Below are 21,240 nucleotides of genomic sequence, written 5' to 3' on the forward strand. Positions count from 1 at the left end.
CTGCATTTCGGCTTGTGATGTAATTCATTGCAGTGTTGCAGGAGCTCCGCTAAATGTCCTGAAGTTTCATCACCATTGTAAGCCAGCTCCATATTTCTCTTGTAGCAGTGCATATAGCAGCCATTTAATGGACCTATATGCAACTGCACATTTTGGAACACCACAATTCATTTAGAATTATTTTTTTTTTTTTGCCCCTTAAGCATCCCTTCTTGGTACGTTATCTTTAAATTATTTTGATTAGACCATCTTAAGCACAGTCAGATGATTTTGATCATGGTATTACGTCTCCATAATTCACTAATTCAGGGAAAGTTTCCATTTTCTTTAGGCACCATTTTGATAAAAGCTGTTTGCTCCTCTCCTCCCACTTCAATAGCAACACGTTCCTTCTCATTCTAACCAACAACTGAATGCTACTAAAGAGCTACAAAGCCCCTCAAATGATACTTGTCAACCATTAACTAAATGTTTGCTGCAATCATGGCAGTAATTAAAAACCATTAAAAGCAAGTCACAGGCTGACCCAGCATCAGACTCAACCCTTTCAGGCAATGAGAGCTGTCACTAGAAGTGACAACTTTCTGGCTCATCAGGACACTGGCAAAAAAAGGCCCCAAGAAATCGTGTAATTTTTTTAACAAGATCCCAGTCTATCTCACAAGTGACGTGTTCCACTGCCAGATGGTCGATAGGAATGCTAATGGGAAGAGTTGAAGCTGAAATAAATCTGCCACTTTTAATCAATCACAGACAACTCTGTCATCAATAAGCGACTCGTGTTATGACAAACTCCCTTTGGTTTGCTACAAGCAAAGTTGATAAAACCTATCACGCCTACACATTTACTGCCAATACTGGGCAACTTTGACATAAACATTTTTGAGGATTATAGATTATTTTTTCCTATCAATGCTGTGATTTTGGAATCACCCTGAAAATTACTCAAAAGCGTAAGTTACTACATGTTCAAAGATATTTAGATAGTAACTCAGTGGGGAAAAAAAATACAAACCGAACCACTCCAAAGTGCTATTAACTGCTCCAAAGTTCTATTAACTACAATGTAATACAAATTCACTAATTTCCAAGTCTTTGCCTACACACACAAGGTGCACTCTGCACTGTATGGAAAAGATGATTACAAAAGGATAACGATGTGACATGCTGACATTCCATCCCTCTCTCTTTCACTCTACTCCAATTCCTCCCAACATTCAGGAACAACAAAATCTGACAGAGGTAAAAGTCAAAAATAAACAAGTGCCTATACTCTTTGTGAAAATGAGGAGACCCAAAAGTGATCCCCAGCCAAAGGGGAAAGAGCTCACCATGTCCCATGTAGGTATCAGCTCTCTAGCAGCCACATGCATCACACCTGAAAGCCTATCTTTTGTTTCAGGAAAGGCTGACAGAGAAGAGCTGGGGTACTTGTTGCAGGGGAGGAAGGGAATGACCAAGGGAAAAAAGATGTCAGCCACTAGAAAACTAGACTTCACTACATCCATTGTTCATGGCACAGGTTGCTTTGAAATCTTATTTTTAAGAGAGGGTTACAAATTCAGCCTCAGTAAGAATTGTGCCTTTTTGTTTTCACTAACTATTGTCCATCAGTGTTTCAAACTATAATTGCAAAATCAAGACTCTTTTCCCAATTTACAGGCAATACGGCATTTGGATGCTTGAAAGAATAAAGAATAAGCAACAAAAGCTACTACAGCACAAAAGCAAAAGAGTCATTTCAAATCCACTTATGGAGACAAAGGAAATTATAATTAGACCAAACTTCATGATTTGGCTATCAGTACAGCAATAAATACATACAAAAGATGCTTTCCCCTCCTCACCAAATGACAAACTCCCAGTATCTAACCTATAAAGACCTTTCAAGCTGGTTTGGCAACTTTGACTGCACAAAATGTTGTAACACAGACACTCTGTTGTCTTTCCTTTATCTCCCTGCAGAAAGATGTGACACCAGGTACAAAGCAGTAACATTTTGGTTGTTTTTCTTATTTGTTTTGGGGGGGGGGGGGGGGGAGAGGGGTGGCTTTTTGTTTTGTTTCTTTGGTTTGGTTTGGGTTTGTGTGTGTTTTGTTTTGTTATGGCATCCATCCAAGTGTAACTGCTGGACAGGATCACTGGAACAGCATGATCACCATTCAATACCATTTTGAAAGACTATCGAACTGTGTGTGCACACAGAGAACACTGTTGGTCCATTTTATGAAATAATGTATGCCAGGATGAGTATCCCAATATCTTCAAATTTTAAAACCAGCAATTTTTATTTCAGTAATAATACTCGGAAAGATAATACATTGCAGTTATTATAGACTGCTGCAGGATCATAGATTAGTCTCATAGAATTGATCTTCAGGAGACCAAATGGCAGATACATGGATGTTCCCTACCTTTCAGTGTTTCTGAATTATTTTTTCTCCATCTACCTATTTAATCTTTTTTTGTGTTTTCAAGTTCTAAGGAAAACAAAAAACACAGCGATTTTTTTCTTTTCGTGCACAATGAACATAAGCCAGACAGAAAGACAGTAATAAATAACACTGAGATACACTTGATAAGAGATGAAGAAAAGTGATCATTAAACACAAGTGTGATACTCACCCTAAAAAGTATCTCACAAAAGAGAACAAAGGACATCTGCAATTACAGCATTAGACAGCACACTTAGTAACTTATCAGGGAAAAATGTAGCACAAATTGGCAAAACTTCAGACGTCCTTAAGTTGATTGTTCCACCATTTTATTTCCAAATGTGTGCACAAAGCCTGAGAATATGCATTCAGTCAACAACCTGCCTTGTCAGGGACTGAGTCACAGGTTTTTGTGGTACCTGCATACACACCAAAATACACACTGCTCTGCTGTTTGACACCATGAACCAAAGTCCACTGAGACAGTGGGACAAAATCCATCCCTAGGTATGTTACAGTACAGAGAATCTTAAGGGAAACCATTAACAGAAGACTTGGGTGATTTAAATTACTTACCTAAAGCATTCCCTATCTCCATGACATTTTTAAAGCAGCTACATATAAATTCCTCTTTTAAAACTCTCCTGAATATTAGTGATTCTACAGCTGCTGGCTTTGACCCTTCAGTTATGGTGGTAAATTGCGAATGTTTAAATCACTGCAGATTTACTCTGTTAAGTGAATTTAAACTGGAAGCTGGCCAGATACCTCTGGAGCTGTGGAGTACAGTGCAGAGGCAAGAGGATCTCTGCTGTTGACAGTGCTTTAGTAAAAGATAAGTCTCCCAAAAAAAGCCTGAAAATCTTGATCAACCTGAAAAATTAGTTGAAAGTAGAGTATAATACAGGAATCTTCAGTTTCACTATGTCTCCCATAGTGTACACCCAGCATCTAGCCCAGTTCAGGCATCAGCACCATAAACATCAGCTTTTAAACCTGTGATCTATAGAGAGGTAGGGTATTAAAGGTCTTGATTACTGTGCTAGAAAAAGTCTTAGCTATTTAATTTGCTTTAAAACGGGTTTTAAAATGGAATCAGCAGATACTGAAATTGAAAAGAGAGGGAAAGTAATTTAGACAAAAATGCATCTGTTACTGTGGCTGGCCCTTTGCAAGTGCTCTGCAAAAACCATCTTAAATCTGGACTTTCCTGACTTGCAAATCCTATCAGCAAATGCTGAACCATAAACTTGAGTTTTCTAGTGTCTGGTCCTCACCAGAAAGTTAATATAACATGTGCATAATATCCATGAGCTACTGAAGTAGTTACAAAATAATGAATATATACTATACCGCAAGCTTTGCAATGCCTTGGATCTCAGGATTTCCTACTGCTTGTTAATTTAAGACTTCCTTATGTTTTAGGAAATGATTTTAGATTGCAACCCAAAGCTAATAGAAAACTACAGCTCAGTAATCATCGGATCTTGGAAACAGTCTCTGTCAATTCTCTGGATGAGATAAAAATAAATGCATAAAACCTGCATCTTCCTCCAACAGCAATTTCTTTTTTTTTCTATAAAACTTATGTTGATATACACACACACGTATATATATATGTATGTATGTATGTATTAACAATAATAATCCAGAATCTGAAGATTACCATGTGCTGAAAGACAATCAAATCACATTTCTTTGTGATTTAATTACACTGGTAATTTCTGTAGTTGAAGCAAAGCACCTGAAAAGAGTTCATTCAGTAAACCCAGCAAATCTTCCAAACAAGTTTGGGCAAAGGAATTCCAGAGTTGGGTTTCCCATCCATCACGTTGAGAGCTGTGCATTGTTTTTCCAAGGCAGGGTTTGAGATCACCAGCCTGACCTACAGCCATGGCTACATTGTTGGTGCCAGCGGGTGAAGGCTCCGAGCAGGAGCAGGCTGCTGCCTCCTGATAAATCACTCCTAAACACAATGGGACTCTGGGAGACAAGACTGTCTATGGTTCCTTTTGATGTTAAGTAGTTTTCTAATCTCTTCAGGTTAGATCAAGAGAGAGGCAGCCAGGGTCAGCAAAGGTCATCGAGATGAGGTTTATTTTTACAAAAACCTTTCCCTTCCAACCAAGACCTCCCTAGCTAGTCAGTCACTTGCTACTAAGTTATTGTGTCATACAGAATTTATGATTACTTATGCTTACATATACCATTCTTTACATTGGACTTAGTGCACTAGTTGCAAAAAGCCTCCAAACCCCATCCCCATTGGCTTTAAATCCTTAATCCTTTCTTTGTCTTTTCATGGCTTCCCCTCCCTCTGTTTTTGGTTTGTTGGCGTTTCTTGTTTGTTTGTTTAGGTTTTGGGGTTTTAAAAAAATTTAATAGAGCAGAATGACATATTGTCATTGCGTGCTTTTAGAGTTGATGAATTGGTATTTAAACTCATTTTCATGAAATTAATGGCATAGTCTATCTGAGCCGTACAAGATCAATGTATGTAATTCAGTTAAACCAAATTATTTCATTACCCAAATGCTTGCTGGTGAAAAGGAATACAAATGTTTTAAGAATAGGAAAACTAACGTATGGATGCACAGACAGAAAGCAGTTCTGTTCCTGGAGGAATTTAAGGCAGTTTAAGGAATGTGCACTCTGAACGAATCCCATTACAACAATGAAGCCTTTGCAGTTAGCTTCTTATACTTTTGGAGTATATATTTCTGACTTTAAATATAAAAATAAGTTATATAAAATCTGACAGCAAGGCCAAATATTTATTTTCTATTCCAGATTGCCCAAAGGTCAAAATCACATTTGAACTGGCCCATGTTGCAGGCAAAGAAAGTTTTTATATCCCCAATATATTTAGAATACTTGAAGAGTGGCAGAGGTGATAACATGAATGAACACATCAGCAAAAGATAGTTTTTTTGTGCTGCTGCATCACTGAGAGCCATTAATGATCCTAACCTCCTGGACACTCTCTGGAGGAGGAGGAGAGGCTCTAAAACATACAGCCTGATGTAGGAATACCCAGAGAAAGTATGCAGTAGGCATCCATCAATGATATGAGCAACTTGAGCTCCTCTCCTACTCACCTTGTTCCATAAACAACCTACACAAAGGAGTTCACCTTTCTTTTACTCTGTTCCCATCATTTTTTGGGGGGTAATATTTCAAATGGTATGAATAAAGCACAAACATGTTGAAGCCATGCTATATTTGCATATCCATTTTTTAAGCCAATATTGTTTGCACACAGTTCATTTGGCAAGAAAAAGAACAAGTGTCTAAAGCACCTTCAATTAAGTAGCACCTTTAGGCAGAGAATTAACCTTTAGATTGACTTACTAAAGCCCAAATTGAAGGGGCCCATCTCTGCTTCCAGGAGCAGGGCAGCAGATGAAGCTGCCTTCTAATAACCAGTCATGTCTTTTAAAACACCCTGATTTCTGTCTTGCTTCTGCTAATAATTTGATTCACTATTGACTTCAACCTCTATTACTAATTAATCAGAGGACTGCTTGGTTCAACTACAGCTTTAATCTGATGATTGTCTCACGCAACTTCAGCAACAACAGTTTAGTTAGAATTCCAAATTGTTTTGTTTCTTATTGCTGCATGATAAAATCCCTGCAGAAGTGTGCAAACCCATTTTTCTATTAAAACTACCATGTCACCACTCTAGACAGGCAAAGATAACCTTACAAAATAAATATGCCAATCATTTCATTCTGCTTCCAAATTTGTATGCATGTCCTTCATACTATAGATCTCATGCTCAGATTAAATATGTTGGTAACTCCTTACTATGCTATGAAGTACCATATATTTATTTCACATAAATACAACATTGAAAACTGTTCCTGCATAGAGACAACAGATTATTAAATACATGTCACACACTTTTCATCTGTATGGGACTTGAGAGTGCTCTCAATGTCCAAGCATCTCCTAGTGCTCCAATTCAGCAAGGTTGCACTCAACTCCAAGTAGCAATACAGATTTTCAGTCTATTGCACTATGTCATGCTGTGGGCTGTAATAGCCTCCTTCTATCTTCTCCCTGCCATCTATCAGCCCTGCTTGAATGGAAAGGTTTCAAATCATTAACGGTTTTTGACAGCTGCTGAGACAGGCAATGTCTTGAAAGAGCTCTCCACTTGCATGTGCACTTGGGAGACTGCAGGTCCTGAGGTCCATACACATTCTACTCTACTCTGCACCTTCTCATCTGACCTGGTGCTAAACCACGTCCCTTAGCACCACATCTATGCATCTTTTAAACACCTCCAGGAATGGTGATACAACCACTGCTCTGTGGAGCCTATTCTGGTGTTTGAGAACCCCTTCAGTGACAAAATTTCTTCTAATTTCCAATCTAAACCTTCCTTGGTGCAACTTGAGGCCTTTTCCTCTTGTTCCATCATTTGTTACAAGATAGTAATAATTTGTCTTGGTAAAACAACATATGCTATATACTGTAGTGAGGAAAAGTTAAGGTTTTATTGCATTTGTTCCTTTTCCCTTTCCTTCAACATTTAACAAATATTCACCGAGAGATTCAGCTCCATTTGCAAATCTAAAACATATCAGGCATACACTTCACTTGGTTTATACTTAAAAAAAAAGGAGCAAATATATACTGTAAAGATCAACAAACAGACCCTGCTGGACTAGGGTCAAAGGAAAATCAATTCATAAACCAACCATTTTCCACCCATGAAAACACACAGAAATAAATCAGAACAAACCTACAGACTGCAAAGGAGCATTTCACAGTGCTGAAGTGCTTTCAGTCATGACAGCAGGACATGCACCTCTAGGGTTTGATAACAAGAGCCATAACACTTCCAATTTCTTTCTTTCTTCCCACTCTTCTCACCCTCCCTCCCCTCCCCCCCACCCCCCCGTCACATATAAAACTATTTTTGCTAACACACTATAAAGTTCAAGAGACTGCACATACATATTTATGCTAAGTCTCCCATTAGACCCACTGAGTGTAATTTGGAAGAAAAAAGCTCACAGAGCATTTTCTTATAACCAACCTGAAAACGAGAACATAGATAAACAAGGTGCTCGCAATCCAACTGTTACACAAAATTATCTTCAGGGCTAAAATTGCTCCTATTTGCTCTTAAAACACAAGATGAAATTATTTCAGAAGTCACAAAAATCCTCTCTGCAGTTTTGCACTGCCCAGCCAGTGTCCCTCGGAATCTGCCAAGGAGACAATTTTCTTGAGTGGGAGGCAGAAAAGCAATATCCAATTTACATTAAACAAACAAGAAGACTGCTGTAAAAATAAGGAGACTTGATCTGGGTCTGGGCCACTAGGTCAAACCAGATCAATGCCTTTTCAGTTTTAAACTGAAGGTTTTCTTAATCATTTGGGATAAATGCAAGTGAGTACTGGATTTTGCAGACACTTATTAATGATAAAATACTTGCACAAGCCTATATGTGACCTCAGCCAATCTTGAAGGGTTTGTTTATATGTATTTCTCATAGATTCTCCTAAGTCCAAATAAATCAGCTCAGAAACACTCCTCTGCAGTCCCACCAAGCCATGCTCCCTTACACTAAACAAATTTTTGACAACATTAAATGTCTGTATTACAAAATTTGGATGCTCTTAATGAATGATGCACAACTAGAAATGATTTGCAGCTTCACTGAGCTTACAGAAATTGGTACAGTTCACATCAAAAAGGCTTCTTTCGATTCTCTCTCCTATCACTAAGCTATTCCAGGGGCATTTTTTGACAACTGTACTTTACAAGGTGAAAATACAGGTGTGTTAGTTACTGTACTGAAATGTTGCCATTTTATTCCAATACTCAAAAACTAATTCCAATACTCTGAAATGAATAAATCTAAACCTGGGATTCTTAGGAAGAACACTCCATTTCAATAAGATAAGAATCTAGAAAACCCTTCACTTCACTTCTCTTAACTCACTGGCATAACAGGCATGAAAGGAGGAAACAATGCTGTAACTCATCTCCTGCAAGAAGAAGGAAAGGATTGAAGGATGAAGGAACAAGCTTTTTGGTAACCTCATCATAAAGAACTGATGCAGCGTGACAGAAAAGTGCACAGCTGCTGGAGTAACTGCTGCAATAAGCGGAGAGTCAGTGGCAGAAGCAACTCCTGCAGCTACAGCCCAGGTATGCCCAGACCCTGCAGGCTGGGGATGCTGTGCTGGGCAGTGGCTGGAAAGGAGCTCCCTTCTCAATGATGAGAAGCACAACCGTAGTGAAACACTCTCCATACATGTTTCAGACTTAATGCAGCTGCATTATCAGGGGTATCAACCCTGTCAGACATGAAAGAAAAACGCTATTGTAGATATCAGGGCTAACTCATCTTCCAAATAGCCTGAGTAATCAGAATAAATGTCAAGTCCTGACAAATGCCTACCAGTTTCTGAAAGGATGGGTCTGGGGAACTGGTTTTGCCTTTTCCTTTTGTTTGTTTGTTAAAAACAAAAAAAATAAACATCCCCATTCTTTTGTCCTATTTCAGTGTCAAGAGAAATTAATTTGAGAGTAAAGGGATAACCTGTCATATTTTCCATACAGTGTGCTGGTTCCTGTCTCCCAATGCAGAAGGAAAGGCATTTTTCCTCCTGTGTCCTCACTTTATAAAGAAGGAAAGGCTGCTGGTCATTGCATTTTAGTGTTCAGATGTTAAAAACACATATCCATTTCAAAACATGTTGGGTCAGATACATTTCTTTCCAGTTCTTGCCTCTGATTTATCTCCTCATTACAAAAGGCTTCTGAGCTCATATGAACAGAAGTAACCTGCAGCATTAGCCAGGTTACAGCATTACTACAGGCTTTACTAGATCAACTCCTCAAATGAACTGTGAACAAGTCAAAGCATGTGTCAGCTCATTTCAAGGTCATTCGTAAAGCTCTCCCCCATACAGCTAACTTTAATAAAGAGATGCATGACTTGAAAAGCAGAACCTTGTAAGTCTTGAATTCATTTTTTCTTGGCTTTGCTTTTTGTAAATATAATACTAAACATAATTCCTATAATCTTGTCCCTCTAAAAGTTACAATACTGGAAAATACTGGTAAGATTTATTTTAAGTGGAGGTACTTATCAAATGTCACCATTTTCCTGTTCAAAATGTCTAATCATTTTGATTAACCTTTGATTTAAATGGTTATATACCACAGCAAAGCACAAACATATATAAAATTACACTCAACAGAAATTCTCAAAGCACAGATCACATAAGAGAATTTATTTACCCCATACATAATATTCAGACCAAAATCTGACTCCACATGTTCAACATGAAGGCCTCCACCACATGTGTATTATACCCAGGAATCACAGTATGGTTAATCCTGTAGTCAGCATGAGACTAGTTCCAGGGGAAACACCAAATATGCCAACCAAATAATAAAGAAACTCCTAACTGCCATCTCAACTAGTATCTTCTGTGAGAAATTTTATTCCAGGTGGGAAATTGGTGCTAGCACATTAGGCACATACAGAAAGTAGACCTGAAGCAGCACAAGACAGGAAATAAAATGTAGTATCACAGCTGAAGTAAATAAACATGAATTCCAAAGAGAAAGAAATACAGATTCTAATGGACAACCACAGTATCAAAAAGTGAAGAGAAAGCTTTCAGGCTGTGTGTGATAAATAGCACCCCATGTCCCATTCTTCTCACAACATTACCAAAAATAATCTTGAAAAGCCAACGTGATCATAACAAGCTTCCACCTTACAGAGGAACATGCACATCCCAGACACTAGAAAGGGCAGTTGTAAATGAGGGTTGGAGCTGGGGACAGTGGTCCCACCACCTAGCAGTAGGGAGCTGACTCTGCTTCCACAGGCTCTCCCTGCAGCATGGGATCATCAGGCTCCTCCAAAGCATGCAAATTATGCTTCTGTCCATATTTTACCCCCTCCAGGGGAATGTGATTCCAACTAAAGCCAAGAAAGCACCAAGTAGTTTACCAGGTTAAATGAGATGCCGAATGCTAGGCTGCAGGAAAAGTATCACACACATTCTCCCCAGTAATAAAGAGGATTTTTCTGGGGTCGTGACACATATTGAAAAGCCAACAAAAATGTAGCTGGAGCAGATGCTAATTGAAAGTGTGCATCCCAGGGCAGGAACCTGAGCAGTCCCTGGTACTGCCAACACCATGTTTGCAAAACCCAGATCCTGCTGCTCCAAAGCACAGGCGGGGGACCATGTGCCAATACATACAAGCAAAACAGGTAGTGAGACTATGGGGAGAATTTGGAGGTGAATTTCCAAATATAATCAAATCTGAGATCTTTACCAAGGGTTTTTGTCGCTTTCTGAGCAGGCACGATTTGCTTTTCTATTACATATTCATATGCTTCCATTCAGAACAACCTTGTTTCATTACCACAGATTCAGCTGTGCTTTACAGTCCTGCTTCATTTCTTCCAAGGCAAATTCTTCAGGAGATTAGCCTGACACATTTGCTCCCCCGATAATATATCCTGTCTTTTCTGATATCATTACCAATTTCAAGCACATTGCAATAAATTGGCTTAAAATTTTTCAAAAGTAGTGACTTGAAAGCTTTCTTGTTCCCACATTTCCTTGGTACAACACATTTCACTTCGCAAGTAATGTAAGATTCAACTCAAGTAAATATAAAATGAATTATTAAGCTTCTAACCAAAAGCTTCCAGTCCTAAAAACCCTCTTTATTGGACTTAAAGAGCTCCAGTGTATGGCACAGCTCTAACCGGAGTTCAGGTTTTAAGTAACTTGAAGTGGCAATTGTTCTTTTCCAGGAGTTCAACATATTACTCTTAGGCTTCATATGTACAGAAGACACTAGTGAAGATAAACTGCACAACTGGTAATTGAATTAAAGTTGCAACATCTACTACAGTAACATCCAGTGTGCCATATCTCAAACACACAGAGAACAAAATGGCTTTTGCACATGAAGCACCAATTGTGGTACTTACTGGAACAGAAATGTATTAAGAAATGTAATGAAATACATTTACAAAACAGAAAAATTCCTAAAATAATGAATATTGTCATTTTTAGTCTTCTACCATCCTGATAGGTACAATAAGTAAAATCCCAGTTCTGGGAGGTATGTCTGAGAAAAGCCTGTCTTCTTCTAAAACTCAAAACGTAGCACAGCATTCACGGTAAAGAGATCTGTTAAAAAAATCCAGTTCCCTTCTGAAAAGTTTAATGTAAATAATGTCTACTGATCTAAAAAGGAGAAATCCACATGATCTTTGGAAGAATTCTTTCAAAGCACATTCCTAACAAAACTTCAGAAAACAATAAACATTTCCAAGATTTCAAAATTCGGATTTTCTAAACAAATAATATGTAGATCAACTATATCATTTTTCAAACCCATTAAGTGATCATTGTAGCAACAACACTATATATGAAGGACCACCAACCGAATGAGTATCTAGTGTAAGCATGCTCCTGGGACCATGCTTAGCATTCCAACTCTTCACAAATTTCTAACAAATCAACAACTTTTTACAAGACTGTAAAATGTGCTTATCATTATCACATCAGTAAACAAAAGCTTTCCCAGTATTTTAACACTGTAACTGCTACTTTATGTCATATTAAAAAAAAAAAACAAACAAAAAACCCCCAGGGATTTGCATCATGTCTGGCTGGGGTAACCATATTTTTTTAGAGACACTATGAAGTCCTCTATATGGAAATAGCAGCTCAGACTGTTTTATAGCAAGGGGCAATTAGGAAGATGGAGTTAAAGACCAGCTTCCTGTTACCAGGGTGTTACCTACTGTATATCAAAATGATTTCTAAGATACATGACAAACTTGGCTGCATCATCTATCCAAACACAGCAAAATAAGTAAAATCATGGCTTACAAAGGGAAAGCAATAAAGATCTTTACTTATTTAAAACAAAACAAAACAAAATACCAAACCCACACACACATCTACTTTCTTAATTCTATACCTTTAGAGAAGTGCTGCTTTAATCACCAAGGAGTATGCCTTTCCTAGCCTGCAAAGCTCTCTGCTACATGGTACTAGTAGCTTCTAATTGGAACCAGGACTAAATCAGCTCTTGAAAACCTGACTCTAACTCTGATGAACTAAAGGATCAGATCAAAGTATGGTTATGCAAGGTGCTACTGCAGTCAGATGCAGTTTACTTAAGACATATAAAGGACTGTAAATCACTACAAACCCAAACAGTTAGCAAGCTCTCTGTAAATGCCTCCTGGATAAAAACACATTATGTGCTTCATTCATTTTCTAAGGAGCAATGTTCAGGAGGTTTATTATTATTAATTGCATATAAATTACCATGATTTTTGTATCAGTGGGAAAGTATTTAGCCATTCACCTCTCAGAGGAGCAATGCTGAACAAAGGCAATGAATGCATGGCATATAAGAACAACGCAGACCACAGAAATTAATGCATGTCTTGTAAAAGGCATGGCATTTAGAGTACCAGTACCAAATCAAAAGTATGTCATAAATCTTTAATTGTAAGGGGGGAAAAAAGTCCAACTAATGGTTTTCCAAGTCCTTGATATTATTTAAGTAAGAACACTGCTGCTTCTGAAGTGCAAAATCTCCTTAACTCACGAATCTGCATGTATCCCCAATCTCCTCTGAAGTGTTCTGCTGCAAAATTCATTGTATCTAAGATCAGCTAATCATCATCAGGAAACTCTGTTATGCATCTTAAGGACGTACTTTAGGCTCTCAAGAGGAAAAATAAACATGTTTTATTAGCTGCTTTTGGAAAATACTGATTTGTATTTATTTAGAAACCTTTTCAAGTTGCACCACTGTTAAATTAAATATTTATGGCATGATTTTCCAAAGAGTTTAACACTTATTAAGAGTTTAACATGCTGATTTCCACAGGAGCTCTGAGTGCCCAACATTTCTGCAAGCCTCCGAAGTGACAAGGTTCAGATATGGCAAAGAAGCTTGAGCGTGGATGTTATTGCAGTGCTCTGAAATGCAATCAAGACCCTTGCCAGCCCCTACTTCCCATCACAGCATTGCATTTCAGACAACAGAAAACAGCTGTATTTTACTAGAAAACGGAAATATGAATCATTATTACCTATTCAATCCAAATAAAGGACAAACTAAATGCTGTTAGTTAATCCTCAGTGTCCTCACTTTTCTTCACTAGGGGCAAAGCTATAATGCTTCAGTCATGAGACATCGCCTTCAGTAGCAACTTACAGAGGTGACTAAAACCCGCAGTGAGTCAGGAACTGAAAAGCAAAGCTGCTTTGAGAAGTTGAATGAGGTTGAAGCTATCTTAGTAAAATACAAAAGAAAAAAGGTACAGCAGAGAAAAAAAATGTATTTGGTACAGAGCAAAAACCTGCATCCTGGTGCCAGTGGGGCCAGGGGCGCAGTCTTCAGTTTTGGGTGAGAAGACAAAGGCTGAAGCTAAGGCAAATGCCTTGCGCCTCTGGCCTCACCGTCAAAGTCAAAATAAGGGGTTGGGTCTAGTCATTCTTATTTTGCTCAATTTATAAGGGAAGGGCACTTACAACGCCTCTCAGCATCACATTTTCAGGTATCCTATGTCATAGCTCCTGCATGAATAGATGACTTCTCACACCTTGTGGCTGGCTGCCCTTCTGCCCTCTCCCCAGTCCTTTATCCCCTTACAACACATGCCTAGATTTGAGGTACAGTGCAAAGACATCATCTTACAGTTCAGAGTTAAATACATAAATTTTCTTATGGTGTTTGGCTTATATCTCTGGAAACGAAAATCTATGGCGGTTTTTGGGCAGTAAATATGTAAGTAAATAGATATCTAACATCTAAGTAAGTAATTGTCATACATAAGAACAGTTCAAATGATCACCTGACATAATTCCATAAAACGAAGACGAATAAAATAGTTGAATATATTGTAGATAGGACACATCAATCTCCTTTTACACTTTATAGCACATTCCAAATCTGCCCAACAAGTCAAATATTTTACTCACTGTAATAGTAGCTTTCATCAGACTATAAAACATTGGCAAATGTGGACCAGAAAACCAACAAGCATATTTACTGTAGAGCTTTATATTTGTGTCATCAATTAACAACAAAAGTCAGTAATAAAACTAAATTAAAAGCTAATCTGAAGAGCTAGCTGTCAAAACAGATGGGAACTATACATTTCAAATCAAGCAAAAAGCCAAAGCTTTTGAACATGAAGTGTCATGTCAGCTGGTACAGACAACTTAGAAAGGCAGGACAACAAATGTTAGGACTGTATTAAGAAAAGGTGTCCTCAGAAGAAAGATTCAGGTTTATGAATTTCCACTGATTTTCTTTTTTTGTTTTCAGGATGATTAACTCCCACCAAAGCAGACCTCTGATACATGAACTATAAATACGGTGCCACTGCAACTCTGCAGGCAAAATAAATAAAAACAGAGCCCTGACATTATTTTAGCCTCAAACAAACATTTCAGTCCCTGCATTGTCTGGCTCAGAAAGATGCATAGACAGTCTCACAGACAGAGATATAAATGAACAATTGCAGTACCTTTTTCCCACACTGTTTACAGGGTTGGCTATATTCCTATTGGCAATAGATTTTCTTCTTGACAGCTTCTTGGTGTTGGTGCTGTCATCAGTGCTGTCATCCTCTTTCTTCGGTGTGCTACTTCCTTTGCTGTTCAGGTCCCTTAGCACATTATAATTAATTTTACTTGAGATTTTCTTCTGTTCTAACATCTTTTCAATTGCCTCTCCTGCTGTGCTGGCTTGTATTGGCTCCCGTTTCTTTGCAGATTTCTTTGGCTTAATTAAAATATAAAATTAGTGATGTAGATACAAACAAAGTTTCTGTGAAGCAGAAGGGTGAGTTGCAGTTTGGCAGTCCTGGCTCAGGTGCTGCCGTTGCGGGGATGCAGGTGACACGGCCAGCCTAAGCCAGCACTCCCTCTCCTGACACCAAGAAGTCTCTTTTCTCCAAGAGATAAGTGTTTGTTTTTTGCCAAATACCCACACACTTAGTATTTGTAATGTTGCTAGAGAAGAACGTGGGGCCATTTCTCACATATGAGAAAAATAAAGGGACTGAACTCCTGCTACAGGAACAAGGACCCTGATAGCATTACCCAGCTTGGAAATGAAGAAATTCCCCCACTAATACTGCCTTCAGAGTCAATCTGGGTCACTACTCCCCTAAGCACTAGTGACTCTGTATCGAAAATGCAATGGTATTTTATACCAAGTCCAAGTGATGCGTGGGAGAACTTCTACCCAACTTCTCCTCCACACTGAGAAAGGCCAAGAATATTAGCAGCAACTTTCTAAGCATGGAGTGGAATTAACACCAGCAGATAGGAAACAGGAGGCTGAAGATATGGGCACAGTGTCAGCTGCAACTGCCTTTCCTAGGCAAATGCTGCAAACCCAAGCACAGTGTTGTGCTTCAGAGGCTGATGCTGTACAGAGCCAGACCTCCAGAAATGACACTGGAAAACATTTCCAGCCATGTCTTGTGCCTGGTTAGGTATGGGGGTGGGGGGCGAAAGAAGAAGAAAATCTCTGTTTCTCATTTAGCATTTTACTTTTCATAGGAAGGTTTTACCACCAAGCTCTGCAGGAGATTTATTTTTTAATGGATAATAGCCCCTCTGTTTACCTACATGGGTCAAGTGCTACCTTGAAACTGGAAAGCACTGTATTAATCAAGTTCTATTTGAACTGTCAGAAACAATACAGAGTTGGAGAAAAACTCCTGTGTTTCCTGAACAAAAAAGTGGGTGTTTGGGCTCCTTGGCGGTGCCAACCAGTTATACAATTTTGAAAATTGCTGGTAGACTGCCATGTCTGCGTGAACACAGGATAAATGAGAAACCCTGAAGCATAAAACAGTGTCTCATTGTCTGGTTTTGTTTTTATTGTTGAAATACCTAAGGGAAGGAGGAAATTCTGTCTTTTGCATTAGTTGGAAAAACAGATTGAGGATATATGCTCTAAAAACTAACATGGGTTTTAGTTGCATGTGGAAGATCTGACTTGTCACTTGCTCGATTACACAAAATACCAGTGCCGTAAATTGTGAATATATGGCCAATTAGGCTGCCTCAAACTGCTAAACATGGAGACAGGACATGCCATTTGTTAACATAACTGTCACATTCTTTAGCAAAGGTAGAACAAAATATTCCTTCAAGTGACTGTAACAAAGATCTGTTTAGTTCTTCATAAAGAAATCATTATTGTAAGAGCAAAGAAAGCTACTGAAGTTATGGCAAGTACAAACAAATTCCCCATGCACACGTTAAAAAATAAATTAGGCAGGTCTTAAGACCTGTATTTAAATAAGCAAGCAATTAGGACAGCAATCATAAGTCCAAAGAGCTAGTCTGACTTTGCCACACACAGTATTTTCTCATAATAGTAATTTAAAAGGAAATTTTGGGCAAAAAAGTTTTTTTACTCACCACCTGAAAAAATTTAGCCTTGCAATTCAATGACAGGTGAAGATACAACAGCTTTTGCTTGTTTAGTGGTGACCTGTTGGCATTATGCCTGCACATCCCACATGGAGTTTACCAGCAAATGCAATATATTTCCAGAACATTTTCAAGCAGACACAAGTAGCACACAGTTCAATACCTTGTGTTCCTTATAAATCCCAAGTTCTTTCTCTTTTGCTATTCTTGCTTCCTTTTCTGAAAGATGACAAAAGGGTAACCAGCATGAAGATTACACACACTGCATACTTCTGTAACACCAGACAAAAGTAAAATTTCAGTCTTACCTTTCTGTTCCTTCAAATAATCTGCATTTTCTTTCATCCACAGCTCTGCTTTTATCTGAGCCTCTGTTTCATTAAGAATATACTGAAAGACAAAACAAGTTTATCTAGTTTCAGAAATCAACATGAAAACCATAGAGCAAAAACAGAATTGAAAAACCACTGGCAAGGTCAATTCACATTCTGTTTTAAAAATACATTAATAAAAAAAAAAACATGTCTGAGATATGACAAACAGAGAGCATTTTCAGTAACTTTTAAAACTGGCAAAAACAATGGCATGTTTTAAAAAAATGGTGCTCCGATTCCAAAATGTGATGGGGTGACCAAAAACTATCCAGGACTCATTGTACATGGTCTGTAACTAACCTAAAATGATCCTGGCTTTATGATCTATTTCAAATTATATGAGAGGGCATCCTGACAACATGGTTGTCTGCAAGTAATTCTGTGTGTTGATGGTGGTCTGTAATTTAAAACAGTATAGAAACCATTGCCCTGTGCTACCAAAACAGAAACATGTGTCTTCTGAGTAGATTTCTGCAAAGATTAAGCACAGTTACCGAGATTATTAGTTCAATAGCCACATCTGTGTGAAAGAAAACATCTTAGACTGCTGGAGTTTTAGTCCTCTAGATTTTAAAGAGCTGGGTTCAGGAACCACAACTAGGCTTTTTTCAGTTAACTTCACTTAGTTTCGGTAACATCGTTAGTAGGTATGGAGCCGTAAACCACACCAAGAACTACTCAGACAAATTATAGAAATAAATCAACAAAGAAGTAGCAGTCAGGTTAGCAGGTTGGTAAATAGATCTCCTCTTCAATTACTTCAGTGTAAAAATAGAGCCAGTATTTAGCACAACTGTCCATGAAACTAAAGTTATCTACAGATTATGCTGTCTGTGAATGAAGAACTTCTGCAGACAGAGAAGGCAAATTGGGTCATCCTGCACAAATACAACACAGCAGACCCAAGACTTGTAAAACTATGTTTGAGTGCAAAAAAAACAGTTTGAGATTTCTACATTTTATGGGTCTGAGCATCCAGGATTTTCCTCAAAGTAAAATGCACATATAGGCTTTTATGAGAAAAATAACTCCAGTCACATTGAACTAGTGCAGGGAGGAGTCCTTCCTCCGAGGGCAAATGAGGCAAACAAACAGCTGTGCATATCCTGGTTTATCAGACCAATATTTTCACTTTTTCATCTGTTTCTATTAAAAGTGAGACATAATAGTAAAACTCACTTTCCCCTAGCTCAGTTATTCATCCTTCTTACACTTTCAGAGAGTTCATAGTCTTGGGCTTACAATATTACAGTCTATTGCCACAGAAATGAACGTGAGGTCATAAAAGCAGAGTTATGACCTCATCACAGAGCCTAGCAGGAGGAGAAAATATGTTTGTTCTTCTACCATGATTGTTTAAATTATGGACTGGCTATATTGAAATCCTTCAGCCTCCTTGCTCCTTGCATACCACATCCACTCAATTCACAAGATCCTTCCCAACGCCCAGCCTAGCAAAACTTGTTTCATGGCTCAAGTTAAGCTAACCATTTCCTGCTTCTTCATCCATTGCCAACAATGTTCTGTAGACACTAACCTCTACACAACATCACCACTCTCAATGACTTTGTACCTTAAAAGGAGTTTTCGTCATTGATGTTATCTGTTCAAATTATAATTTAAACCAGTGTGGTGGATGGAGAAGGCATCAGGCTCAGGGTACAAGAGCCTGACTATGTTCCATGTTCAAGCATTAAACTGCTGTGTGGCTTTCAACAAGCTGTTTTTCACAGCTGTCTGTCATAATCAGGCTATATGGCAAAGGGTATCTTTCACTGCCACACAAGTAATAAATCCATAAATTGTTACACAAACTTCTAAAAGAACACAGAAGCTGTATATGCTGGTTCTACAGTTTGGTTTCCATGGCAGCTTCCTATATGCCACAAAACTTTTGAAAGTCCTTCTTCAGAATAAAAGACATTCTAAAATGTAACTATTCCAGCAAAATAAGAGGGAGCAGCAGCAGCAGGTCTGTAGGCCAGGAATACCAAATTCATAGGCTTTCAGGAACATTAATTTTGAACTCAAACCACTGAAATCACTTGAACCTCTCTACAGATCAGAGCAAAGAGGCAATGAGAGGAGAGGATAAACCAGGTAAGAACCATTTTTCTTTCTTAGATATCCAAATGAAGAGAGTCAGGATGAGAGGGCACCTTACCCGATCTATTTCATTGTCATCGATCCCACTTAGATCTAATTCACCATCTCCTGTATTCTCACCTACAGAAAAGAATACACTTTAGTCAGGCAGATGTTTGTTCAAAATCTATCCCAATTCAACTTCCATGGCAGAGTAACAACTTAAGGATTGTCCTTCAGAGGTTGCATCCTTATGCGCTCATTCAGGAGGCTTAATACGTTTCTGACTATTTTCACTACAGGGGTACATGCACACACAGATTCACCACACTGAATTCAACTGAAATTCAGGAATCAGCATGGTCTCCTTCAGTACTAAAAGTCTGTCAGATACTTCCAGTTGCCTTTTATTCCCCATTTTAATTTATAGCCACAAGTGTTCAGCAGGAAGCTGGGGAAACCATTTAAAGAGATGACCGTTTAGCTTTTGTCATAACATGAATATCAATGTCAGAGGCTATAGGCCAATGACTTATTTGTAAATTATGACTTAGAAAATATTTTCTGTTTTCAGGGAAGCAGTGTGGACCAGTGAACAACACCACATCATGCCAAGAGTCAGACAAGGGCTTTCTTCTAGATTCATAATTTGAACCACTTACCTCATACCAATTCTGTAAAAATACATATATTAGTTTTTCTAACTGTAAAATGGGAATTATTAAAACACGTCTAACCTTTTATAATAGCTTTTATAAGCCATGGAAAGGTCTAGATAAATGTTAAACAAGAATGACTTTCTGTAATTACAATTTCACTGTAATTTTTCTAGTTTCGTATTTATTATGACTTATTCTGAAAACAATTTAAAAAATATTCTATCCATTAAAAAGCATACCAGCACACAGAACTGAGGCCTAATTTGGGACTGGCACAGTGTACGGCAACAAAACCTGATTTTCCGCACCACATTGATGTACAGTAGAAATACACTATTAATGTAGGTCGGGTAGAAAAGAAAACAAATTATTCAACAAAGGCTTATGCTGGGGCATGAAGCAATCTTCTTGGTCATCTTCATTACATGTAATCAAGACTAGACAAGAGATGACCTAAGCATTTTACGTGCTGAAAAAATAAATTAAGTTTCAACAATTTGCAGTAACACATTAAAACTGAAATGGTGCAGAACAGCCTGGCATCTTCACGGTTCCTGCTCCCAAGTTCTGGGGACTTGCCTACCCAAAAGCCAAGACCTTTGCATGGTTTGACTCCCTGGTGCTTTGAGATGGAGTAGAACTCTGAGCAGCACAGTGTTGGAGTAGTCAAGGGGGAAGACAGCTGCAGCTCTTTGATCCAATGGCAGGTTATGGCAACCAAATGGTGAAGACAAGCAAAGGTAGGAATTATGAGCATTCCCAGAAAATACAAACAATGCTCTGCTTGGCAAAACTCAGCTGTTTCAACCAGCTGCCTGAAGTATGTGAAATCACAGGGTAGGGAATCCAAGCAAAACATCTGGTTAGGAATAAAGGCTGTGCTTCTAGAGGTGGTGCAAAGGGTCTGGCTGCTCAACAGATGTTTACCGGTATCGGACACCGACCACTTACAAATGTCTTTTCAAAATCCACTTCAACCACCTACCAGAATGTTTTAAACTGTCTATATCAAGCCGTACACAAAATGAGTTTCACCCCAAAGAAAATGTCCTGTCACAAGGAACAATGTAACACTGTGCTTTGATTTTTTTTTTTCTGAGATTGACTCATAAATATAGAACCAACTTTACCAATTCAGATAAACTGATGCTAATATGACAGAAAAGGTCTCGAGGAACATTTCTCATTGCTGCTACT

At 38.3% G+C, this 21,240-nt stretch overlaps 1 protein-coding gene across 1 annotated transcript in view; it reads right to left on the reverse strand.

The window, feature by feature from the left end:
* The window catches only part of BRF1 (BRF1 RNA polymerase III transcription initiation factor subunit), a 127,724-nt gene that overhangs the window by 23,739 nt on the left and 82,745 nt on the right, over positions 1-21,240 (reverse strand). Inside the window, exons 10-13 of the mRNA XM_054400791.1 lie at positions 19,464-19,525; positions 17,234-17,315; positions 17,089-17,144; positions 15,002-15,258 (exon numbers count right to left, since the gene is read on the reverse strand). Of these exons, the coding sequence (XP_054256766.1) occupies positions 15,002-15,258; positions 17,089-17,144; positions 17,234-17,315; positions 19,464-19,525 (457 nt within the window). The remainder of the gene's footprint in view (positions 1-15,001; positions 15,259-17,088; positions 17,145-17,233; positions 17,316-19,463; positions 19,526-21,240) is intronic.

This window comes from Indicator indicator, chromosome 4 (assembly GCF_027791375.1).
Source record: "Indicator indicator isolate 239-I01 chromosome 4, UM_Iind_1.1, whole genome shotgun sequence".
NCBI classification, from domain to species: Eukaryota; Metazoa; Chordata; class Aves; order Piciformes; family Indicatoridae; genus Indicator; species Indicator indicator.